Source organism: Euprymna scolopes, chromosome 15 (genome assembly GCF_053919585.1).
Source record: "Euprymna scolopes isolate OS-2025 chromosome 15, ASM5391958v1, whole genome shotgun sequence".
NCBI lineage: Eukaryota > Metazoa > Mollusca > Cephalopoda > Sepiida > Sepiolidae > Euprymna > Euprymna scolopes.
In genome coordinates, this window is record NC_136496.1 from 68468693 (window position 1) to 68496256 (window position 27564).

General features: G+C 31.7%; 1 protein-coding gene across 1 annotated transcript in view; it reads left to right on the forward strand.

Annotated features, from left to right (window-relative positions):
- Positions 1-27125, forward strand: part of LOC145293872 (actin-related protein 2/3 complex subunit 4) — a 47197-nt gene extending 20072 nt beyond the window's left edge. The window contains exons 3-6 of the mRNA XM_080140623.1: positions 11573-11684; positions 20280-20375; positions 21894-22082; positions 26937-27125. Of these exons, the coding sequence (XP_079996749.1) occupies positions 11573-11684; positions 20280-20375; positions 21894-22070 (385 nt within the window). The 3' untranslated portion in view covers positions 22071-22082; positions 26937-27125. The remainder of the gene's footprint in view (positions 1-11572; positions 11685-20279; positions 20376-21893; positions 22083-26936) is intronic.
- Positions 27126-27564: the final 439 nt, after the last annotated feature.

Below are 27564 nucleotides of genomic sequence, written 5' to 3' on the forward strand. Positions count from 1 at the left end.
TTATTGACATATATCCATCATTCGAATCTGGTGGCTGGCCATTATGTAAAGATTTGTAGTACATGTATTATTTTTTCCTTGAGTGTATGTAAAAATTGTATACCAAGGCCTCCCATGTAGATATAGGATTGTGGATTTTACTTATCTGTTTACGGAAGTGTAATAACTTGAGTAAGCAAGTGTTGCAGAATGTTTGGTGTATCCATTTTTCAACACCCTAAGGTTACACTTCAAATATGCAGAGCATTTATTGTCCTCTAGTTAAAGTAGAAAATGTCTAATATGACTGGCCGTCTTATGTTTTGCTGTATTATGTATGGAAGTGAAATCCGGTCAGTGAAGGTTAAGGACATAAATTGCATAGAAAGAAATGACACAATGGATGTGTAATCTAAGTCTTAAAGATACGCTTGATCTGTTGACCTCGGAGGGAGATTAAATCTGGTTAGTGTAAGGAAGTATATTCAGAAGAATAGACTTCAATGATACAGGGTAACCCCCCAAAAAAAACAAAAGCTAAATGGAGCCCATCTAGAACATATACTGTAGAACAGAGAAAAAAAAACCCTCGTGTTTTGATGTGATGTTTTGAATATAATAAACTAGTTATGACGAAAGTTTCATTTCATTCGGACAAAACACTAAGAAATGAGGCCCCTTTTTTTTTTCTTTTTTTTTTTTTTTGTGTCACCCTGTATAATCATGTTGAAAGAAATGATAAGATTTTAGGTATAGTAGATGTAAGACAGTTGCAGTAGCAAGGTCAGTTCACAGTCAGGCTAAGAAAAATATGAGGAAATAATAAGAATGGACTTGAGAGAAGGAATACAGATAGTCAATTTCTGAAAGCCATCTATGTGAAACATTTTAATTACAATGTTATTTAATTTTTTTTTATGTATCTAAACTTAGCATTGATGAGATGTGCTGATTAACTGCTGGGGACTTTTTTGAAGAAGTTGATGTGAATGTTGGTTCGGTTGTTTTGAGGTTGAAGTCTAAAAGTGAAAGGAATCCAATGTTTCATGCTGAACTTGATATATCTCATGAACTCATGAGAAGATGTTAGAATGAGTATCTCATCTACGTATCAATGGCAGACAATTAAACAGTGGTCAAATATACTGGTCTCCTTAAAAATGAAGAGAGAACTACTTGGATTTCAAAAAGTCAGGACCTCCCTCTCCCCTCAAAAAAGGTTTTTGCAAATTTTGCAGGAGCTAAAAGAAAATTCTTTTATTATAAATCTATCTATATATATATCTATAAAAGTGAAAACGTCTGTCTGTGTGTGTCTGTGTACATTTCCCTACTCTGTCAATTTTTGGTCTATAGACTTGAGATTTGATATAAGGGGTATTGAGATTTGGGAAAATCTTTTTAATCTGTTTTCGGCCAAAAATTTGGCTTTCAAGGGGTCAAAGTTCAACGATTTGACCTTTGAAAACACTACCAAACTCCTCTTCCAATTTTGGGCGTAAACACTTGAAATTTTAAATGTAGGTTACTTGGACATGGATCAAACTTTTTAATTTGATTTGAGCCCAAAACAATAAATGGGAAGTGGTCAAAATTAGGGTCAAAGTTTTAAAAAAATTTGATCTTTGCAGTCTCTACCAAATTATTCAGCCAATTTCTGGTCCAAACATTTGAAATTTTCATAAAGGGTATTCAGAGATAGGGCAAGCTTTTTAATCGGTTTGGGTCAAAACTTTGAGCTGCCAAGTGGTCAAAGTTCAAAATATTTGACCTTTATGGTGTCTAGCAAACTACTCAGCCATTTTTGGGTCTAAACATTTGAAATTTATTCAGACATGTGGCAAGCATTCTAATCAGTTTTGGGGCGAAATTTTTGCTGCCAAAAGGTCAAAGTTGAAAGAGTTGAACTTTGAAGATTCTACCAAATTCCTCCACCAATTTTTTTATCTAAGGACTTGAAATTTTAGATGTAGGTAACTTGGACATGGGTAAAACTTGGTATTTTGATTTGAGACCAAAATAATAAATGTTAAGGGGTCAAAATTAAAAAAGATTGACCTGTGGTCTCTACGAAATTACTTAGACAAATTTTGGTCTAAATATTTGAAATCTTACATAAAGTGTATTCACATGTAGTGCAAGTACATAGGACATAAGTACAGTACATAGCGCTCGAGCAAAGCCAGGCTGAACTGCTATTATATCTATAAAAGTGAAATTGTCCATGTGTCTACATTTCCCTACTAAATTGCTCTGTCAATTTTCAGTCTACAGACTCTCACCTGTCTGTTTAAATGTATATATGTTTCACAAAAACTTTCGACAGAGGCGACGGATTTTCACGAGATCGGTATCATTTTGAAGCTCGACCCTTCGGATGCCAAATATCGAAAAAATAGGCCAGAAACATTCATTCCTTCACCCTCAACTGGACATTTTTCTACAGGGAGGGGTCGCTTTTTCCAACAATATTTTCGAAAGTCATCGCCTTTTTTCAATCGTCTAGCCTTAATTTAAACCTACGTCACTTCCAGTTTGGCGATGGGCACAATAGCTAACGCGTCACTTTTTTTTTTTTTTTCACTCCTTTGTGGTATGAGTTCGAGCCTGCCAGCCTACTACCACTTTATTTTATTTTTTTTGCTCAATCAACACCCTTACACACACCTCCACTTTCTTTACCGCCGCATCATAAGTTCGAGCCTGCTTGCCTACTACATTTTTTTTTTTTTTTTTTTGGCTTAACATTCGCCTACAAACACCCGGGCAATGCTGGGCACTCAGGCTAGTTTTACATAAAGGCTATTCAAACATGCAGCAAGTTTTTTAATCAGTTTTTTAAGGTCAAAGTTGAAAGAGTTGACCTTTGCAGACTCTACCAAACTCCTGCCAATTTTGGGTCTAAACATTATACTTGAAATTTTAGATGTACGTTCCTGGACATGAGTCAAACTTTTTAATATATATATATACATATGCATATAAAGTTATGAACAGTACATAGAGCCCGAGCAAAGCCAGACTGAACTGCTAGTAATAAATAAATTTGTGCAATATAATTAAAAAAAAAAATTTTTAATAAACTATAAAATTAGAAGAAAGAACGTTTCTGAATTTTTTTGATAAGGATTGATTATTTGGATTGTTTGGACTACTATTCTCATATTCAGTGTTATTTTTACAATGTTTTGATTGATGTAACCTTCTTCAGGTGTATCTTGTCTAACTTGGGTAATCTTTCTTGTCAACAAGGACCCATAGTGTAGTAGATAAAGTACTTGGTAAAATTCAGTTGTAAAGTTGCACTCTTCTGGAGGTTGAAGGTTCAATCTTCAGTGTGGGCAAAAGATCAAAGTTTACATCAACTGAAATGTTGGGAAAATAACCCTCAAGATGAGAACAGTAGTTTGAAGAATACAAATAAAAGCAAGAGACAAAAAATTTTACACTCAGTTATAATATTATTATAAACTATATTAATAATTTTTATTTACAAAATGTCTTGCCACTTTTTAATATCATTTCAAAGAAAATTATAATTAAAGAAAAACTAACAATTATTTCAGAAACAAAAATCTGTATCAACAGAATACATGGTTTATTTACTTCAAAGTCTGAACCTTTTGCCAATTGCTTTTGGTGTTTTCTGCTTTTCTAGGTGTGCCCCTCCCTCCCCCAAATAGCCCTGCTAAAATAAGGGGGGTTAATTCGAACAAAGACTCCAAGATTTTATTTTTCACAAAGCTTTCATGAAATCTCGTGTAACTGTTTTAAGAAATTTTAATATGGAAAATGAAATAAATTATACAGGGTCTGCCATAAGTAATAGAATTCCATTTCTACAAAATAAATGTAACATAAAAGTAATACGCACATCAATATAGAAACAAAGGGTACATTCAAGTTTTGTGTAACATAAAACACAATGTTTGTTAAAATAGCAACAACAATAATATGATTATCGACTGAAAACACATCTGAAGTTCAGATAAAACTACTAGATTTGTTACGAATATCTAATCCAACATACAATTTCGCCCAATTCATTTATTTTCAAATGACTGTTTGGAAATCATTGGATTGGACAAAACATTAAAATAGATGATTAATTGAATACCATATTTGTTTCCAATTTTCGATTTTATAATATACTAGCAGGACCTGTTAAACGACTTTGCCTAATGGAAGCAAGCCCCCTGCCCTCATAAAAAATTAAAGTACGGTTGTTGTTGTTGCCCAACTTCCAACCTCGTCATGTTAAGAATGATTTTTGGAATGGACATCTCCAACCTCCTCATGCTAAGAACAGCTTTCAGAATAGACATCCTTAACCTCCTCATGTTAAGAACAGCTATCAGAATAGATGTCCCATTTTGTCAAGGAGGGGGGGGGGTCAAAATATTTGCCTCCAATTTAACCTTGATAATCATCGTCAGGATACCCACCCGCAAATACTATAAACCAACAAAAAAATTGGGGGTGGCAGTGGCAGAAATAGATTTGTTCTTCACACGTGCATACAAATCTGGTGGACATTGATTTAAAGACCATAATATAGATCTTTATATCTGAAAAACTACTTGTATCTGCCAAATATAAATGAGATTTTCTTAATCAGCATAGTTGAAAACCTGTGCAGACAAGATAAGTAACATGATGGAAATGTAGCTAATCGTAGGAAAATATGTAAGTAATTTAAATTGCCCACATTAAAACTAAATGTAAAAATAAAAGTATAAAAAGATTTAAAAAAAACAAAAATGCCCCGTTATAAAACAAAGTAAAACAAAACAAAAAAGTAGCATCATTTAAAGTTTGCTAAGCCACTCCAAAAGTGAAAAATAAGCAATGGTACCCATACATTTTCAGGGTGTGTTTTTGTTGGGGGGGGGGGAGATAGTGATGTGTTGTTAATGTGTGCATAGGTAAGTGTAAAGTTATCAATATTTAATTTCCTGTTTATGAGCTTATTATGTTTATATTTGATTTATTTTTGTAAAATGATTGCCTCTTGTAGAGAGTGCCACCATATTTGAAAAGTTCTGGAGCGTTTGTTTATGTATTAAGAGGTAGATTCTGGAACAATCGAATTGTCAGCTCTCAGCCAACGGGAATGGATGAAATTTGAGAAGGGAGAATTATTTTTGAATCAGGAAATGAAAAGATTGTTATGCCTATGAGTTTATGATTCAGTTACAAAGGGTGGAAGCACAATATATGTAGAATTTGTATAGTTCCTCCCGGTCTTGACTGGGGGCGGTAGGAGAACTTAATATTTAGGGGGAAAAATAGGAACTTCCTCTAAAGATGCTGCGATTGTGATGGTGTTGCTCCTAGGATGAAATGTAGGATTTTATAACAACTAAATGTGTCTACAATGTCATTACAAAGTTACATAATAAATTTGCATGTGGCATCTGTTGCAAAACTACTGTACTTTGGTCCAGATGGGAATTTCTGCAATCAAAATATTATATATGGCGATATATATATATTTATTTTTTTTTTTTTTTCAGATATATATCCTATCAGTATCACATTTATTCAGGGTCAGCCATAAGTAACTATATAATTTTATTTCAGCATCATAAATATAACATGAAATATGCAACTGCCATAACAAACTAACAAAGGCTACAATTATTTTTTGTTTTTTTCCAACATGGAACTTCATTGCACTTTATTAATCTTCCAGTGATTGTGATATGGTTTAGTGCACAACTCCAAAACGATTTTTTTTAATTTCAAAAACGATTTCCCACATTAAAAACCGACCTTGTGTCTAAGTCTGCCCTCATGGGGGAGGCAAGTAAATAGGAACATAATTGTTATTAATAACAGGATTAGTTCTGATGACTTCAGAGGAAGATAACATCTGAACAGTATAGAGACATATGACAGAGTAGACTTCAGTGATACAGTCATATTGAAAGAATGTAGGAGAGTTTTTGGTTAGTAGATATAGAACAGTTGAGGTAACAGGTGAAGTTTATAGGAGAAGGCTAAGGAAAACCTGGGAGGAAGGGATGAAATTGGACCTGAAAGAAAGAGGAATAAAGAGTTGGCTAGAGATAGGGTTAGTTTAGAAATTGATTTTTTAAAGGCATCCAACACATGCCAGCATGTAAAACGGATATTGGATCAAATGTGATGATGATTATGTCAGTAGAGATGTTGTGAATTATAAGGTCGTTAAATTCAGTTAAGTTTTAAATGCTCTTTAAAAATAAAATAAATACTTGGCTGGTTAAAAATGTTTCATTTCTATTGTATATTTCATCGTTCAGAAAAGAAAAAAAAAAGCATTTTTTTTTTTTTGTCCAGTCTTATAATTGCCTTTATAATTTGGAACAGGGCATTTTTTTTTACTTTTTAAAAAATTAGGTGCTTGTTTACATAACACATTTCTGGTGAAAACATTATTACGTATTTACATGTCATGGTGAAATTAGTATAAATTCCCAAAATTACAAAAAATGATCCAGTAGAAGTATTTAAAATAAAAAATCAGCAACAATTACATTCTCACACATTTTTTTTTTTTTTTTTAAGATAACAGACTCTTAATTTTAGTCAAGTTGTTTGTTATACTGAATTGGTTGCACAACTGTTCCGGATTAAAACATAATAAAACTCTGTAATTTAATGAATTCTGTTTTGTTTTTTTGTTTTTTACCTGTAATTATTTTTTTTTACTTTTGTTATATAGACGACTGGCTGATTTATTTATATATATATATATATATATATACACACACACAAGTTGGAAAAGAAGATAATACTATAATAAAGCCTAAGAGTCATCATAAGTAACAAGTTTTGCTTTGTGTGGATTAACTTTTGAGTGAAATGAAACGCCAAATATTCAATGTTGCACATGAGTAATATCTTATTGATATGTTAAAACATCAAATTGTTTGCAGGCAATTTCAATTCTATTCATAAGCGACTACAGATTGTTGTCGTGGTCTGTTGTACATCATACACTATTACCGCATTAGAAATTATATCAGATTAGATGTGTGATGTCAGTATAAAAAGAGAGGGAAAAAGCTACTTAATTCTATCCTTTGCTTTTAAAATACATCTCTTATCGGCTTAATGTCCGTTATCAAACTGTTTTGTTGAACCCATTTTTAGCTGTGCTGAGCAATGTTGGTAAATGTTGTCTGAACAATTATTTTCTTTTTCTTTTGTTTTTTTTTAAATTCCAATGTTCTTAAAGTTTACTGAAGTTTAGAAACAATAAATGATAAAGTTAAAAAAGTAATAATTTTATTTTCTGGCCGTAGACTCTGTAATTAAAAAAAAATCTCTATTAATAAAACCATCATATAAGATATTGTTTGCTTTTCGCCTATACATGACTTTGATAATTGCATAGAATTATTCTTTTTATTTATTAATCAAATGTCTAATGAAATGATATAAAATAATTGAAAACTAAAACAAACTTTAAAAAAATCTTATTAAAAAGTGTGAATCTTATTAGCTTATGATATAAATTGAATGCAGACGTTTTATTCATTGTAATTTTGATGAATATATATTGAATTTTTTTTTTTTTTACTATCATTCAAATATTTGTTGAAATCCAAACTAAAATAAACTTTAAAAGATCCTATATAAAAAAATTTGAATATGATCATATTTTGAACCATGTTCTAATAACCTCTTCACTCGGACAACACCAAATAAATACAGTTAATTAATAAATGAAAAATTAATTACACTAAAATAAGTATTAAATTTTTTACTGAAAATTAATCATAGAATTTATATAAATAAAATCAGATTGGTGTATGATTGTTTAGATCCGGGGTCTCCAAATTACGGCAAAGTCTTTAATCTGGTCTTATAGAAAATGTAAAAATCTAGGAAATATTTTAAAATGGAAATGTAGAATGGTGGTTTTTCTTTTTGTTTAAAAAATGATGAAAAGAATGAGGCTTTGGAGAACCAGTTTCAATAAAATCAAAGCTAATGAGCAAAAATCGTATAAAATGCGTCCATGGCATTTTCTTTTTTTTTTTTTTTTATTTTGGCCCACATAGCTCTAAAAATTCAGCATAATGGGCCCCCTGTTTGAAAACTTTGGAGACTCCTGGTTTAGATGACTAAAATCATCTAATGGCCATAGCTTCCTTTTTCATATAATAGTTTTGTTTGCATTATGTTGGTCAGCAGTGATTTAAAACTTTTTTTTTTTTTTTTTTTTTTAACTAAGGTTATCATGTTCTTTGTTTTAATATCAAAACCAGTTGGTAAAAAAAAATATTGGCCACCATTAACAGGAGCATTAGGTTTCCGTTTTTCTTGCCTTTTTGTATTTGGGAAACTAACGTTCATTTCTCGACTCTCTCGCACAAAAATGCCTACACTATTGGACACATATTCACACATAGCAAAAAAAACTCATTCGTTTTATTGTTCATGCTATTTTGAACTGAACTTTCTAGGAGAACTTGAACATTTCAAATGAACAATTAATCACATAAAATGTCTTGTAAATATTGTACGTATATAAAAATATTTTGTGTTCACTAAATAATGATTTCTCCTTTCATTCAACATTCATGTGCTTCTGTTTTTACATTTTAACAATTTAATTGTCAGCACAGATATTAGCGTTTTCTCTAAGACACAACTAAATTCAACATCGTAGTAAGCTATGATCCATACTGCTACAAATCTTTGGTGTTAATCCAGAATTCAACTTAATTAAAACACAAAAATACAGAAAAATCTTTCCTATATATACCCATCACAGAACAAAAACATCATATTCCAAAAATTATGTAAATTAATCAAGTATTTTTTTTTTCTTCTTCTGAGAAAATCAAATTTTATGATGAGGTGAGACATTATTTCATCTGCTATGTTTAATAAATAAGGCAGACAACTCCATTCGAACTATTGAGATCAAAATCAGCCTTGTAATGGCTATAATTTCCTATTAAAATCACTAAAAATTATTAAAAAAAATTGTTCTCTGTATATATAAGGAAAATTACTTGATCAATTTACATAATTTTTGGAAGATGAAATTTTTGGTCTGTGACAGGTACATACATAAAGATTTTTTCTGTATTTTTGTTCTATTAATCAGGTTGAATTTTGGATAAGAATCAATTTTTTTTAATCTTATTTTCCCTGTGTTCATTTTAATATGTATGAAACCAGTATATCGCAATATTTCTGGAAATAATTTTCCCTCTCAAGTGTTTCTGTTTTGTTTCATTTAAGTAATTACATCTATAATAAGAAAACAATTTTGCTATAAAAAAGTTTAAAATTGATGAATTATACAGGAAGAGTCAATTTGAGGTTTCTTTATTTTTACAAATACACCTACATTTTTACAAGTATGTTTATTTATAGGCAATTAACTGGTATTTATATTTAACACTTGTTTTGTTTATTCATTATTACTTATCGGGGTATTTTGTTTTTCTAAAATAGTAGTAAGACATATGATTAGGATGGATCTTGGTCGAGAGTGACCTACACTTTATGATTGCCCTGAGACCATCTCCTATGGTACGTATAGTACGTGATTTCCTAGATTTGGAGATGAAATTCTAGTGTGAACTATCTGATTCTTACCTGTAAGTTAAACATCATTTATTTTACTTTTTTAAAGTTTGTAAATTATCATCTCTCATTTTTTGCTGTGTTTCTGAATATGTGTCCGCAAAGACCTGTGGCATAGTGGATAAAGTATTTGGTAAATTTAGTTGTAAAGTTACATTTTTCTGAAGGTTGAAAGATCAATCCTTAGTGCAGGCAACAATCAAAAATGCATTTAATAAAGGGTTCTGTTCAAAATATTTTGCGGATTCCCAAACTCTACAAGATTCTCAAGCTCAACAAGATAAACTTGAAAGTTGGAGGTTACATTGACCAAAATATTATGAAAATAATACTCAAGATGAGAATGGTAGTCCAAAAAATCCAAATAATATAGATTCACTTTTGTTAAGAGAGTCGGATTTCTGTACAGAGCTCACAAAGATTGTACCTGAAGACTGTGGTCTATATAAAATTTTCCGGTACTCATGCACTTATTAATCCGTGATGAAATAATAATGTTATTATTTAAAAAAACATTCTTAACATGGGGAATTCTGTACTTTAACCTTACAATTGAATAAAAGAACATATAACACTTTAATTAAACTTGGAAATATGATTTAAAAAATAGCGCAGATCAGTAAGTGCATTAGCACTAATTTTCCTTGTTAGTCGCAGCTATTTGTTAGACCTTCAAGATGGTAGGGTTTTACCATTGGTATTGAGAACTGCAAGGCTCAGCAGTTGCTGTGAACTCAGAAGATTAGATCTAGAACGCACAAAGAAGTGGTGATTGCACACTGTATAAATTTTTGTTTACCATACGCAGAGGCAGATTACCATACTGACTCTTTTGTGATTTTTATCAGAAATTTGTTAGCTGGATTGCAGCCATTAAGCGTCAAACCTCTGTGCCAAGGGTAGCTTGACCAAGTACTAAAGTTTCAGGTTGCAGAACTTCTGACATTACTACGTTAACACTGCCCATACTACGGTGAGGAAAATTTAGATTTTGGAAGGTGTTGTTATTGAACGATAAACCTGACATTAGAGCTTATGAAAATCTTATTTTAGGATTATGTGGTGTGCATAAAGTTCTCCTCATTGACCATAATTTCTTTATGCCTTTAAGATTACAGATTTTTAGCTATGACACTCGGAGTACTAAAAGTCAGTTGTTGCATACAATGTTAGAAAAGATTTGGCTAAGAACACACAAAGGAATGGTGGTTGCATGTGCACAGAAGCAATACTTTTATTCTCACTTTATGGAATTGTGGTTCCATGCCTAACATGTCATTGCTTGTCATACAGATGACCAGAGGACAGCAGATGCTAGTGTTGACTCTTGGATTTTCACCAGAGCCCTGTTAGCCAGATATCTCTAATACTATCACATTGCAACCACCTGTATGTCGGTGAGGAAGAGTTTGGGGTGCTTAGTATGGCAGGTTGTACACAAGCATGTTATAAGTTCTATCTTTTTTTTTTTTTATCATTTAGGCTGAACATAACCTATTTATAAATATTGTCTCATCAACACTTTGGTGGTGGACGCATTTTTGGTCCCCTAACAAAGGAGGGGTTGGACCTACTAATTCACTCCTGTTCGTCTGTTTGTTTGTTCGCACTTTTCTCAATTACCACGCCTTGGATTGTTTTGAAAATTTGCAGAAACATTAGTCATGGTGAAAGTAAATTTTTGCCAGAATGGATTTTCCGGGATAACTCTGGTTGCTTGCCTAGCTAGGGTCCATTATAGGAGTAAAATTGGCCCAAAAGCGTGTGCCTGTTTGTACTTTTCTCAATAACCACTCCATGAATTTTTAAAAAAATTTTGCACAAAAATTAGTTCTGGGGAAAATAATTTTTTCACTCTTGAAGGGGAACCCAGCATACTTAACTCGTTTCTCTTACCTGCAATCATTTTCTCATTAAAAAAAGATCATTTTCAGAACCTTTTGATTATGCACATTTGGTAACATAAAATATTTATACCGATTTTGTTTTTTCATTCCAGATCCAGTAAAGAATTATTGTTAACTCCTGTTGTTATCAGTAGGAATGAAAAAGAAAAAGTTCTTATCGAAGGTTCCATCAATTCTTTGAGAATAAGCATAGCAGTTAAACAGGTAAGAAACTTTTACGCTTCACAAAATGCATGAAAATTTAATGTTTGTTTGTAAGCCTCAGTGGTTGTTAGATTAACTTTAACACACACACACAGGAAAATTATGTTCTCAGCTACTTTACTAACTCAGTTTTTGAGAGATAAAGAACTTTAATGGAACATTCGAATATCTATGTATCTCATATAGAGTTCAAGGTCGTGGGCCCCTTGATTTCTGAGAACTTCGACTGAAGTAAAATAAAACAAATACATACATACAAAATATACAGATTATGTGGAAATTATCTTTATATTAAGTGTTCATAATTTATTACTAGCAATACACACGGCCGATAAAACACTTTGGATAATCACTGATTTCAAGGGGTTTCTGCTAAAATCGTCATATTTTAAAAAACAAGGCACTTTAAGTCTTCAGAATACCACCGTTTTGTTCGGAAATGAATATACTTTCAAATGAATTAGTAAATAATAACATGCATTATAGAGTTTAGAATTTTAAAATATTTGAACAAGCAAAGATGTGAAATATGATTGTTTTGATTCACGTGTACAAACAGTACACACTTCTAATTTTCGTCCTTTAAAAATGTTTTCAGTGAATTATTATCGAATGGAAACTAATCTACCCGATTATTAAAATAAAATAAAAAATAATCAATATTTAAATATTTGTAGGAGGTGCTCAGTTAAAAAAAATAAAAACGGTAGAAAAAGACATGAAATGTAATTAAAAATTAAAATAACATTAATTCAAAATTTTTAACAATTTGTCAGCTTTAGCAAAAGCTTGTTTCTTTTTTATATTTAAATAGGTGGGACAAAAATACTTGATATTTTTCCAAGCATCATGTTTTCTGTTAGAGGGACATCATTTTTTAAATAACATTTATTTTTGTCTGTTTGTCATAATTCTTGTAAAGTCTCACAATGGGTATCAAACACCCTCTTAAACAAAAAACAAAACAAAAAAACACTTAATTCTATGTCTAATCCTAGGTATGTGTGGCAAGCCTTCTCCTCCTAAAACCTTTAGCCTTAACAATAACACTAAGTACAAGTGGCAGTGGCAGAGCTCCCCACTAAACAAACTTCCTCTGTGAGCTTATATAAGCGTAAAAAAAAAGCATAAAAAACATTTAAAGAAAAGTGCACATGATTAATATCCCATAAAAAAATAAATTGGTCAACTGTCCTAAAACGCTAGAATCATCCTGAAATGGTGAATTATTTTACATTTATGTGAAACCAACCCCCACTCTAAATTCTAAAATTGTTTTTTGTTTTGTTTCTATCAAGTCTTCGGGATGTTCACACATAATTTTCCTTAGCCCTATCATTAACCCCAAGTCAGAGTGGCAACCTCCCCACCTTCTCATAATTGCACAAAGACCCTTTTAAAACCATGCATAATCGCCTTTTAGAAAACAAACAAACAAACAAACAAAAAAAAAAAACACACCCAGGATTTATCTATCATAGGAAAAAAGAGAGGGGTAACTGCCCTAAAACACTCAAATGATTCAAAATGAGAAATTAAATTCTAAAATAATTCTTGCTTATCTTTTATTAAAGTTTTTCAAGTTGTTCACATGCAATTGTCTATAAAGGTAGAATCACATATTTTGGAGAGGTGGTCAGATGGGGAGGGATAACAGAAGGTATTAATCTACAATAATACCAAAGAAATATTGCAATATATTCATTTTTAACCAATCCTAGATTTCAATTTCAGTTTTTGGTACATAAAATGCATTACAATTCAACTTTGAGTTCTCTAACTTCTTTTCTTTTAATGAATACATGGCATTTTAAGCAATTGTAGCATATTTATGTGCATTTACTGCAGATTATTTGGAAACCATTAATTTCTGGAGATTTTCAGTAGCATATTCAGATTCCTTGCACAAAAATACACTTATATGGTAAATTTTATTGCTTAGTCTTGTGTTTTAACAAAGATATAGCATTTTTACTGAAAAAGTAGTGCAAAAAATGTGACAAAACGAGAAAGAGGGGAAAATATCCAAATACGCAAGGCAAGAAATAGTCATAACTTCCTTGATTTTAATTGGATTTAAAAAATTTAAAAAGATTCTTTCTTAGCTTATCAAACTCTTTCTATATATACCAATATTGAAAAATGTTAAGCCATTTAAATTTTTTCATGTGAATTGCAATTATTACTGAAATATAATTCTTATAAGAAATAGATAGAATAGAAAGTGTATAGTGTAGGGTTTTATTCAGTATGGGTGCTAGCATTCGTAACCAGCTTCTCAAGTAGCTTGGGAATTGTATCAACTGATTCCCCAAAAAGTAAAGGACAAAATAGATGAAAGGAAAGATGTTATGAGCTTTTCCTCATTTTGTGTTTGGGTCATCATATTGCACGAGCAATGTGTCTGACAAAGGGAGAGAATTGTTGTTTTGAGCGAGTCATATGTGGAGATATTTGTCATCATTTATCTAGTGAAAAGGATTGCTGAAAGCAGAGTTACTTGTGAAATTAGTGAATGCAGTTCTCAGGCAACTTGAGAAGTTGTGGAATTATGAATAAAACATCATTTTTATATGCATTTCTTATAAGAATTATATTTCAGTAATAAGTAAGTTATTTTTTAATTACCTGTATGTATTACTAGCAGGGCTAGCTTCCAACAGTAATCGGCCTTTATAACTATGCACCAGTGACCCTGATACCTAGTCTCCATCTCTGTCAGGCCCTGATGGAATTTCTCCTCGTGCTTGTCACTCATTGAACTCAGATTCTCAGGAAACAGGTCCATATGTGAAAATAGGTAGTGCATCTTGACGCTCATGTAACAGCCAAGGTTTCTGAAAGCAGTCAGCATGTTGTCGACAGGTTCTATTTCTGGTCTTATTGTTGCTAAGAAAGTTCATAACTACCAGAACAAATGCATTCCGCGCTTCATTCATTGAGTTTTTGAACTCTGGATCTCTGATGAGCTGCCGGAACTGAGAATCATCAAAGATGCCAACTTTCAATTCTTCCGTGGTCAATCCTGGAAAAGCCTGGTACAAATAAGTAAAGTAGTCACCATTTTTGTCCAGAACCTTTGTTTAACTGCTTGATTAAGTTGAACTTGATGTGGTGGGAAGAGTATTCTGTCTGTCCACCAGAGGATCATTGATGACGTTACTTTTCAAAGCATCAATTTCTCTCGCACAGGCCAGTCCTTCATCTATGCTGAGCATCAACTTTTGGAAGATTTCAAGATTTTATGACTTCAGACTGATCCTTTTTTGACATAATCACCCAAAACTATTGGACCTGAAATATCTTATTAAAATATCACGAGAATCACTCCCCCTATATATTAGTGTCCAATCAATAATCCACTGAAGAAATTGCAAAAAAACGAAAGCCGTTCTTAACATGGCGAGGTTGGGGGTGTTTATTCCGAAAGCTGTTCTTAGTGGGAGTGATATTCGTTCAAGTTTACCAAATAATCATTTTTGATCAAAACAATTATTTGACATGACATTGTACCTTCATCATTTTCCAAAATGCTCCACACATATGTACATGTGAGCAAAAATGTAAAAAGCCTAAAACTTGACCTGATTGAGAAAAATCAATGTGAATTTTGGATTCAGCACATCAAATTCGTCCTAAATCAGCTGAAAAAACAGACAACAAATTTGTTGTTGACCAGAATAGATAACATAAGAAGTGATTGTAAAATCAATCCTTCCTTTGACAGATGACCCCACCTCTCAAGATTGAATAATTATTTTTAAGTTTTAGATATTAATTATCCAGAACAACACTAATCAAGAATATAGCAATGTTGTAGGTATTTGCTTTGTAGTTTTTGACTTTAAGCGGGACATTGAAACACACATGTACACAGACAACTTCTGTTTATATATTAGACTAATGGGGCTACTCGGTGTTGCCTGGATCCATAAAAAAACTAAATAGAAGTTAAATAGTATGTGTAACATCTTTATATTAAAATTTCTACCTGTGTTCCACTCTCTCTCTCTCTCTCTAGCTGTCCCTCTATCTTTCTCTCTTTCCAACCCTCAGTTTCTCATTTGCTGTTCATTCTTTGCTCTCTTTCTCTCGAAAATAATCTACTTCATTTACCTAAGCTATCCATTTTAAATTTAATTCTACAATCTCCTAATTCTTGCTTCTTGACAACACAGAGTAGAACAAAACAATGACATTCTTGATTCTGGACGCTTTTTGTTCCCCTACCTCACTTGCTCCTACAGTAAAATGAAGGACAATGATGTTGAGAAAGAAAATAGTCCAAAGAGATTTAATTGTAACACTGTAATTTACATCTATTGTTCTCAGACATTTCCTAGTAAAACAAATGTTCCTGCCTCCATATCCTAAGGTACAAACTATAAAGTAATGGTCATAATGAAAATCAATTTGCTGCATACAACAAAAGTAGAACAAAAGTTTCTGTTGCATCCCTGCCACACTTACCAAATATAATTGGCAATACACACAGATAAAATCCTTTGAATAATCACAGATTTCAAGGTGTTTCTCCTAAAATCGTTATATTTTAAAAATCAAAGCACTTTAAGTTTTTCAAAATACTGTTTTGTTCGGAAATGAATATACTTTCAATCGAATTAATAAATAATAATGTATATTATATACTTTAAGAGTTTTAAGCAAATAAACTGATAAAAATGTTAACATCATAAAACCGTGTTTTTGGTAAGATTTTGTAAAAACGCCATCCCATCCGATTTGTAAATGCTTGTATTGCGTTTGTATTAAGAATTTTGTCATGAAATTTGGAAACTAACCAGAATAGATGTTACTTTTAATAGTTTTGGGTATCCGAAATACTTTTGACCATTCGTTTTTTTGTTTTTTTTGTTGTGTTAAAAAAAAGACCTCAACATAATGAGTATTGAAAATTTCGAAAAAAAAATTTTCTTTGGACACCCACTGTTAAGTAAATCAATCTTTTTATTTTTTTTATCCATTAAAAGTATAATTGTATGTGGTTTTCTCTTGTGGTAGCTAGCAATTTAAAATTATCATACCCGGAAAAAAATCGTTTCTATTTAAAAAAAAAAAAAAAAAAAAAAAAAAAAAACTATCTGTAACAGTAGCGGCAGCAGCAGTAATGTTATTAGCAATTGCATGGCTGTAAACAGACGGTATTTTAACTTTTTATTCCAAAATGAATTAGAAAAAAATGAAAAGATGAATATAAAAAAGTGTTCTTACATATTTAGTTAGAGCTATTTGGTTATCAGAATATATAATTAAAGCAATCCCAACCAGTTCAACATTATTTCTGGTTAAATTTTGAAAATATTCATATTGGTTGAAAAGACAAGAAAATAAGCTTTCTAAATGTATAACTTGCATGCACTTTTGTCCGTTGTATTAGTTTTTAATGATGAATTAAAGTGTCTTGCTTTTTAAACAATCGAAAATGTGAAATGATTTATTTGGTTCACATGTACGAGAGATACCCCCCGTCCCATATATATATATTTTTTTCATCTTTTTTACAATTTTTTTAACAGATTATAATCAAATGAACACTAATCTACTTAATTATTAAAAAAGCAAAAGCAATATTTAAATATTTGTGGGGTGCTCACTATCTAGTGAAGTTAAGAAATAAAAAAAACGTCTTAAACTGGAAAGTTTAATAAAATAATGTGTCACTCGGATAAGGACAAGAAATTTGCGAATGATTTGTCAGCTTTAGCAAAAAGTTTTTTGCTATTAAATAGGTGGACAAAAAATACTTAATACTTTTCCAAATATCACATTTTCTGTTAGAGTGATGTCATTTGTTTTAAATAAAAGTTATTTTTGCCTGTTTGCCTTAATTCTTGTAAAGTTTCACATCCTCATTTATCGAAGTTTATATATTTCAAAGTAATCTGATGTTTAAAATCTAAGTCATAACATTTTCAAAAGCTAATAATTGTGAACAACTAACTGTAAATATGAGTGTCAAATGCCCTCTTAAAAAAACAAAAACTGCCTTAATCCTACCTCTAACCCTTGGTACAAATGGCAAGCTTCCTCCTAAAACCTTCCTTAGCCCCTAACAATAATGCTAAGTTTGAGTGGCAAGCTCCCAGTCAAACAAAATTCCTCTGTAAGCTACATATAAGCAGCTAAAAAAAAAAAAAAGAAAAAAGACTTGTACATGATTTATCTCCCATAAAAATAATAAAATTGGTTAACTATCTTAAAATGCTAGAATGGTCTCGAAATGGTGAATTATTTTACATTAAATTTATGTAAAACCAACTAAAATTGTTTTTGTTTCTGTCAAGTCTTCAGGATGTTTACACATAATTTCCCATAACCCTATTATTAATCCAAAGTCAGAGTAATGTGATATTTGGTATTATATGGCATTGTATCTCAATATCCACTAACAACCATCAGAATAACAAATTTAGCATATGGTAGCAAGAAAGACAGACAAAATATTAAATTAAACATTTATTGAAGAAACAAAATGTATAAAAATGTCTTTTGTTGACAAGGCGTTTCCGAGAAGAAAATAAGTCTTTGTCATCAAGGTTTGTTAGTGAAAATAATTAGAATTGTCTCTTGTTAAGTTACCAAGAAGAAACTAACAAAGTCCTTGACTATATGAGAAGGAAAAAGTAAAGACGTTCATGCTAGCTGCTGCTGCTGTTAGAAGGAGCAAGAGTATTCAAACGTTGATTGCAATGACCTGAATGCAACGTTTTCCTCAATTTTCTGTTTTCTTGCAAGAATCTTTTGAAGCAGTTGCTATTATACTGTTTTCGTATAAAATGCATTCTTACTCAAGTTAATAAGCTTTATAATTCAGACTAATTTGTATAAAAGTGGAATGTTACAAGCAACTTAATTATCTGAAAGAGATTGTCTACTTAGATATATTAAATGCTGGGATGAGACTTTTGGTCATGCCTCATTAATTTTCGCACCAATTTAATGAATGGTTCAAAATCTATTTTGCTTAAGAATTTTTTTCTCTTACATTTAATTTCATTTGAGCAATATATTTACTATATCAGTTCTGTTATTTTTTAAATAAGTTGGACACATTATCAAATAAAAGGGGCCTGAAAGATGGCAAAGGCTCTGAGCTAGATCATGTCAGAGGAGAGGAAAATTTTGAAATGGTCAGCAGTCATTTATTAAGTTTGTGCTTAATAATAAACCATGGAAACCAGTCTTTTATCCTCAGGGCCACCTAGTAAATTTAAATGCACTTTCTACTTTAACTGTTTTTGGACTGGCTCGATTCTCAAATTCTAGGTAATTTCCATATGGTGATTCCAACCCTAATTCCGAGGTCTGTTTCTTAATGATGTAGATTTGGTTAGAGAACAGTATGGAGTCTTCAAAGCTTGTTCTGCTTCACCCTATACTGAGAATCAAACTGACACGACTCTGTCTCTCTCCTAATAGAATTTAATAATTATCATCTTAAGTTTTTGGTAATATTATCATTTTTCAATCTGCTGGGATTCTCCTTTTCTGGCCTTAGAATGATCAACAGATTTTCTACCTCTTACTGTCACCTTAAGTGGAGTATTTTCACTTATTTTCTAACTGTTACCTGAACTGGTGAATGATGGAGGGTTCCCACCACCACTATCACATGAACAGCACACTTTTACAAAAAGTAATGTATTTTCATCATTCCCAAACCTGGGTTATATCAATCATCAATGTCTGTTCACCCTAGATGACCTGCACCAGTTACAAAGTCAGCTGGCTAGTTGTTGCCAGAATTTTCTATTCATATAATGAGAAAAATAATTATTTCTGCTCCCAAGAGTTTTGCTTTTCTCTTTTAAGTTGCACGTTTTTTGGGTTTTTTTTTTTTTGTTCTTGTTTAAAATTCCTCATATATAAAAAACAAAAATAAAGAAAAGTTTTTATGCTGTACGTATCTATGATGAAAGAAAGTATCATGTTCCAAAAATCATGTAAATTGATCAAGTTTTATTTTTAAATAAAATCAAATTTTATGAGTCACAGAAGAGGGACAGTCTTGCCAGCCATTTTGAACACAAGCTAAAAAAAGTAAACAAAGGGAAATAATCTAACAATTCAAACTTGCAAGATGTATATTATAATGCCTATGAATTCTCTCATTAATCGTTTAAAAATGATTTTCTTAATAAAAATATAAGTACTTGATCAATTTTTGATTTTTGGAATATGATATTTTTTTGTTTCATCATGGGTACTTACATCATACAGATTTTTCTTTTTTGTATAGGGGAATTCTGGACAAGAACCCACTTCTTCCCCCGAAAAACCAGGTTTCCTATCAACTCTTTTGGATCTGATAAGATTGTCACATTTTGATCATTGTCATTTTCATAGCCTGGTTCAAAGTAAACAGCAGCAAATAGTTAGCTGCCTTTATTGTATTTCACATAGCTGTTGTACATGAGACGAACGATATTATGTTGCTTATATTGGTAGGATAGGATCCGTCCACTACAATTTTTCATCTTTTTCTTTCAATATCAAATATCACTAAAAGTAAGACTTTTCTTAAGACTCCTTGTTTTAATTCTGAAATCATTCGAATATATTTCAACATTTCAGGCTGATGAAATTGAGAAAATCTTGTGTCACAAGTTTATGAGGTTTATGATGTTGAGAGCAGAAAATTTCATTATTCTACGAAGAAAACCAGTGGAGGTGAGTGAAAAAGTAAAATTTAAAAAACAAATAAAAAAAAATAAAAAAGAAAACAAAAGACACCCCTCCCATCTTTTTTTCCAACTATTTGCTGTCCAGATTCCAAATAATTCTTTTAAATGTCTCATTTGAGTTATTATATAATTCTCCAGTCAATAATCTGTGTCCTTACCAGTCTTCCTGTATTTTTTCCTGTCTCAGACCTCCCCCCCCATATTCTTTTTAACTAAATATTTTTTTATCTTTAATCTTTGGTAATCATTTTGGTTCTCATTTAAATTCGACTTAATTTAAAAAATAAGAATACAGAAAATACAGACAGAGTACCCATCACAGAACAAAGATGTCATATTCCAAAAATCGCATAAATTGATCAAATAATTGTTTTTAACTAGGAAAATCAAATTTTATGAGGAAGTGAGACAGAGGCCAGGAACAATCATGTTTTTTTAGAGTGTGTTAAAATTCAAGGGCAACAACTCAATTAGACTACCGAGATTTTGTTTGTATTTGAAATAAAAGCTTTTGTATGTATTACTAAAAATCATGAATTTCGATTAAAAAAAAAAAAAAAAAAATATTTTATTAATTTGGGATGTTTTTTTTGTTTTTTGGAATATGACATCTTAGTTCTGTGACGGGTACATACATCAAGATTTGTATCTATTTTGTTTTTTTTAATTAAGTCTGATTTTAAATAAGAACCCTGATTTCTAATCAAACCATAAATTTTCCATATTTTCTTTAGATCTATAAAATAAAAATTAAATTTATTTAATCAAAAGATTTGATTCATAAAACTTTATCCACATTAAAATGTTAAAAAAAAAATTCATATCTTGATGTTTATGATGTATTCATGTGATATTTAGAAAATAAATTTCAGTTCTTTTTTAAAATTTAACTAAATTTAAAAAAAAAAAAGGTAAAAATACAGAAAAATCATTACGATGTACATAGCATGTCATATTCCAAAAATCATGTAAATTGATCAATTAGTTTTATTTTTAACTAAGAAAATCAAATTTCATAAGTAGCTGAGAAGTAACTGTCTCACCTGCCATTATGAAAAAAAATGCCAAGAATCAAAAAGAATTAACTAAATAATTCAAAACTTTCAAGATTTGTTATATGCCAATAAATTCCCATTAACCGCTTAAAAATGATTTTTTTATATAAAAATAAAACTACTTGATCAATTTATATGATTTTTGGAATATGGCATTTCTGTTCCGTGGCAGGTACGTACATCATAAAGATTTCATACTTTAGTATTAATATGTAAAATAAGTGAAAAATTTGAAAACAGTTGTCAGCAGTAAGATCTTATTTTTTGGTTGTCACTAAATCTTGTCAAAATTCTGAGTCTCAGGATGATGTCAACAGACCATTGGTCATATATACAGTCTCTAAGCTTGTACATTATCACAACTATAATCACAATACTATAATGTTCTTTTTTTCTGTCTTTAATTTTTTTTCTTTTAACAATACATTTTATCAATTGTTACTTCACAGGGTTATGACATCAGCTTTTTGATCACCAACTTCCACACAGAGCAAATGTACAAACATAAATTGGTGGATTTTATCATTCAGTTTATGGAAGAAATTGATAAAGAAGTCAGCGAAATGAAACTGGCAGTCAATTCAAGGGCTCGACTTAGTGCAGAAGAGTTTTTGAAATGTTTCTGAGGAAATTCACAGGTAAATTGAAAAAAAATGTTACATTTCTTTTAATGATTTACTAGTAAAACTGTAGCTGTGCACAGTTTAATTCACCATCAAAGAAAAATGAGATTTTACAGTTTTTATACAATTACATGTAAAAAAGAAAAAAAAATAAATGAAAAGAAAAAAAACATCTTGGAATTTAGAATGAGGAATCATTTTTGCAAATAAATTTAATGAAAAATGGTCACTTACTTTTGGGCTATTGGGAGATGTACAGATAATAGTGTTTAACTTCGGTGATCCAACACAAGCGCTTAATGGAATAATTGATGAATGGTAATGGTTATATTTTTAATTGTATAAAATTTGGTGAACATTTGTTTCTAATGAAAATTCTTTGTATTAGAATTTCATTGTTTCTGAAATTGATATTTAATGAAAAAAATTCCACTTTTAAAGTTTGACTCTGTCAACACCAGAATGTCCAAACACTGTAGCTGCTCAGAAAAACCTACATTTAAAAATCATACCAAAATAATAACACATTTGCATGATTTTTCAAAGTAGCTAAGGCAACCAAAATTACTTTTTCAGACACTCTGGTCTTGATCGCTATGTTTATATTCTCAGTATGTGTCCTGTTTGAAACCAGCTCATTAGTTACAGAGTTTACAGTCTACTACTACTACTATTATACTTTTTAAGAAAAAACATAATCATGTTGACGCATCGGTTCTAGTAAGATTGCCAAAATTAAGTACTGTTGAGTCTGGTCAGTATCAGATGGGTGATCATTTTGGAATATTAGGCATTGTATATGGGACGACCAAGAGAGAAAAGAATACAAGCCTGAAGATACTTTTTGCAAGTACTTTCGAATAAACTTATCAACACATGTTGACACAAAGGAACAACTACCTCATAGATGGAACTTCTGTTCTCAATTATGTGATGAGGTTCTCTAAAGAATGTTATCACCAACCTGTTGATCGAGGCTCAATTGAAAAACTACAACAATATAGAAATGTAGTTTTTCAATAGTTCAATGAAATGAATGGTGATATCTGCCAAATTCTCTGGAAATGTTGAAACTATTGAATATCTACAGTTAAAGGCTTTCAAAGTCTTAGGAAATAGAATTCCAATCCAGAATTTGAACGAATGTGTTCACATGAGATGGCATATCTCCAAAAAGAGATCAAATACGCACATATTAAACGGAAGAATATAGTTATATAGGATCGAAAACCAGTGGGCTAGCATGTCGCACCTGCAGCAGGGCTAGCATGTCGTACTTACAGCAGTAAAAAGTAAATCTGGGATGCTGCTTTAAAACAAGAGAAAGGACTGAATCTTATATTAAGATTCTTGTAGAACAAGAAAACAGCCAATAGACATCACAATAGCCAACTAGAATTATATTTCTAAAATAAAATACAACCGTTAACAAATGATCACATCTAAAACATAATGTACTGACAAAATGAGTATCATCGCCAGACACTGCATGTGAAAAATTACAAGTTTTTAAAAAAAATTTTTTTATTATTACATTTTCACCCCAAACAAGGCACATTGCCACTCGGGTGTAGGGGGCTACTATCAGGGTCAGCAACTACTGGGGCACTATGTAGGGATTTGAGCAGCAAGATGTCGGTTCACGTTGCACTTGAACTTCTGCATGTCAGTACAGTTAGAGAAGCAGGATCCTGGAATGGAATTCCAGAATCTAGTGGTTCTGGGGAAGAAACTACTGGAGTAGAAAGATCTTTTACATCTAGGGATCTCTACTGTGTGGGGGTGGGATTTAGCTGCCTGTCGGGTTTGTCAAGGGTGTCTGCGTCGTGGGGGCACAAGAATATGCAGTTCGTCAGCGCATTCACCATTAAAATACTTGTAGAACAAGTAGAGGGATGCAACGTTTCGTCGATGGGACAGAGGCTGAAGCTTAGATGCCAGTTCAGGACCTATCAGATTGGCGACTCTTTTTTGAACCTTGTCTAGGAGCGAGAGACTAGTAATAGACGCACCAGCCCAGATGTGACAGCAATACTCCATACATGGGCGAATGGTGGCCTTATAGAGATACAGGATACTTTTACAGGTGTCAGTAGTTTTCTAGCACGGTAGAGAGAGCCTACCTTTTTTGCAGCGGCCCTGGCAATGTTTTCAATGTAATTGTTCCAGCTCATGTTTCCTGTGAACGTTAGGCCAAGCAGTTTGAAAGATGTACTCTCAGACAGGGAGTCACTGGCCATTGCTATTGGTGGCAGAGAAGGTTTCTTGTAGTTATTGAAGGAAACCAGTTTGGTCTTGGCAGCATTGAATGTGACCATCCATTTATGTCCCCATTCCACTACAGATTGGAGGTCATCCTCTAGTGTTTTTGCCATTTCTTTAGATATGTGTTCATTTGTTTTCCTGTTATGCCTGTTATAGAGTGTAGTGTCATCAGCATATATACCCATCTCAGAGGCAGTTTTGTCGGGGAGGTCATTAATAAATATCAGGAACAATAGAGGTCCAAGAATAGACCGCTGAGGCACTCCCGCATTTATCATCCCTGGCTATCTCCCACTCTGCCGTAAGGACTCTGACAGACATATGCACAGACTTGGAGTCTACATTCATAATACCCTCCCCCTGACTAGAGAAACAAACCTAGTTTGTGAGAAGTTTGTTTAACTATAAAAAGGGAAAACAAATTAATACAGACAATCCTATGAATATTTTCACTCAGCTGTTTTCTTTTTAACTTTATAATATTGTTAATAAAATTCTAGTAATGCTTATAAGGATGACATCACAACAGGAGCAGGTAAAATTAATTTCATTAAATCAAAGTTGAACACTTTTCTAAGGACAGTGTTTGTCCATCCAACAACATTGGCCATTAAATCAAATATATCTGCTTCCTATTCAATATTTAATCATAAAATAACTTCTCTGTTTTCCAATCCATCATACCCCCACCCTTTTTTTTTCACTTGACTGAAAACTCAAATTTTAGTTTGGCATTACACATCTAATGGTTGTCAACTGGGATTTTGAGTTTAAAATTTTGTATGGTTTCTCTCTCTCTCTCTTTCTATATATATATATATATATATATATATATGTGTGTGTGTATATACTAATTGATCATCACTTATCAAGGCTGAATTATGACAAGTATTTGTTGACATTGAACTTCAAGATAACCATTTAGTCTGTAAGGAAACAGTTTTGTGGTAGTGTGTTCCACAGATGAGTTTCTTGAAAAGAAGCTCTCCAAGGAAATTTTGCTTGATGCTAAGCATGTGGAAGAAGGGAGAATTCTTTTCAGTTGTGGCAGGGAGATGGGTTCTTGTTGTGAATGTCTTGCAAAGAGAAACCAAAGATTGGAGTTCAGTCAAACACCTTTCATGGAAATAAAAATAGAATAAAGACAAACTAGCAATATTTTTTCTGTGAGAAAATGGCTGTAGAAAAAAGGTCTTCATTCACTGGATTACAGAGTTGATTTTGTACTCATTCAAGGCAAAGAAATTAATAATTTTCAGTTTCTGAATTTTTGACATATGGGTTAATAATTTGTATTATTTGAACTACTGTTCTCTTCTAGAGTGTTGTTCTCAAATTTTGGCTGATTTAATCATCAAACTTGAAAATTTTTCTGTCAAACTCTAGAATCTGCACAGAATTTCGAACAGGACCTTTTACTTAGTCCATGAGGGTAGCATGCTCTCTTTCTGTCAGCCATAACTTAGTAGAAGTCTTCACAATTGTATTCTTAGTATCGACTACATTGAAGATTGAACTTTCCACCTGCAGAAGAGTTTTGCTTAGAATTGATTTAACCTTGTACTTTATCTGTTATGTCATGAGTCCTAGCATAATTCTCAAGATGAGAACAATAGTTTGAACAATCCTCAGTTATTTTGCTTCTAAACAATTAAAACTTATTCTACTCAATTTACACCATTAACAATTACTAAACTACCACCTTACATTCATTAACCCTTATCTTTGAGTGGCCTTTAGGACCTTGATAAGTGGTGACTCCCAAGTAAAAAAAACAAAACAAAAGAAACTGGTTGTCACTTTGTTACAGAAGAAGATTGCAATTTTTGGTTATGGCTCAGCATCCTAGACTTGGCTTTTATTCTTCTGTTTGACATTTGCATATTTGATGTCTGTCAAGGGATCTTGTTACTCCGCAAACTAGCCCTTGACAGACAAACTGCATGCACTCCTCAAAAGATTGCAGTGAAGTGTGCCTGAAATGTTTGGCATGTTTCAGGGTGGAGTACTCTATTGGCTTTGTCTCCAATTTACCACAAGCATCATGGATATGCATTAAGCCAATCTCTCCAAAGCCACTCTTTCCCTATGTTCATGTCAAGGTTGTTAAGATTCTCCTTAAGTATGATTTTAAAGCATCTTTTTACTTGTGTCTTGAACGCTTGCTTTGCTGCAATTTCACATGTAACAAATATTTACAAAACCTATCATTGTCCATGCTTACCAAGTGCCTCGCCCACACATCTGATTACATATAACATGTCCTTTTATGCTCAACCCACCAGCTTGCTGTTGAACAGTGATATCTGAAGTAAACAATTGCTAGTTAATATCTAGGACAAAAACCAAACATTGTAAGTTAGCATATTCATTGGGGCATAGAAATACATGGTATAGAATCCAGTTGTGCTGTTACCTACTTGGTGTGATGGACCTGTTGGTCATGTCAGACCTAGGAAATGAAAACTGATATAAAACCTGCACTCTACATTGTCTGCCAATAGGAGTATACATGTATACAATTACTTAAATGTCAATTATATTTCTGTGTTTGAATGAAACCCCTTTTTACTGAATGCCTTTTTTTTTTCTTTTGTTTTTCAGTTGCTACACTCAATACAGTCACCAAATTCTCCCCCTTTCTTCAGAGGGAATACAGTTTCGCATGTGTGTCTTGTAATATATGACAAATTTTTTAACCTATCTCTCGGAGAATCCTGTTGTACAAATTCTGCATGCTATTGGATGATAACTCTTATCATTGCTAATAAATTCTTACTAATAAAACATCAATTAGTTTCCTTTTAAGAAATTTTTTTTTGTTGCTTTGGTGCTTTCTGTTTCCAAAATCATTGTTTAATAATATTAAAAAAAAAAAAAGTTTTGCTTAATATTAAAAAAAAAAATTTTTTTGTACAAAATTAAGTTTTTGTGGATAATTACTTTTTCATTGAAAAATGTGTAGGCATATTCTTTAAAATTCTTTTGTTTATATTTTTAAAATTATTTGAAACAAGTTTTTAATTTTATTTAAAAAATTTTTTTTTTTTTTTTTTTTTTTTTAATTTTATGAATAAAAAAAATAAATGCAGAAGACTGCTGGACAATATCAATGACAGGAAATTGCAATTTTTGGGGCATGTGGCCAGAACAGACAGCCTAACAAAAGATCTGCTCTTTGGTACAACCCCTGGCAAAAGAGTATGTGGAAGATCAAAAACAAGAATATTAG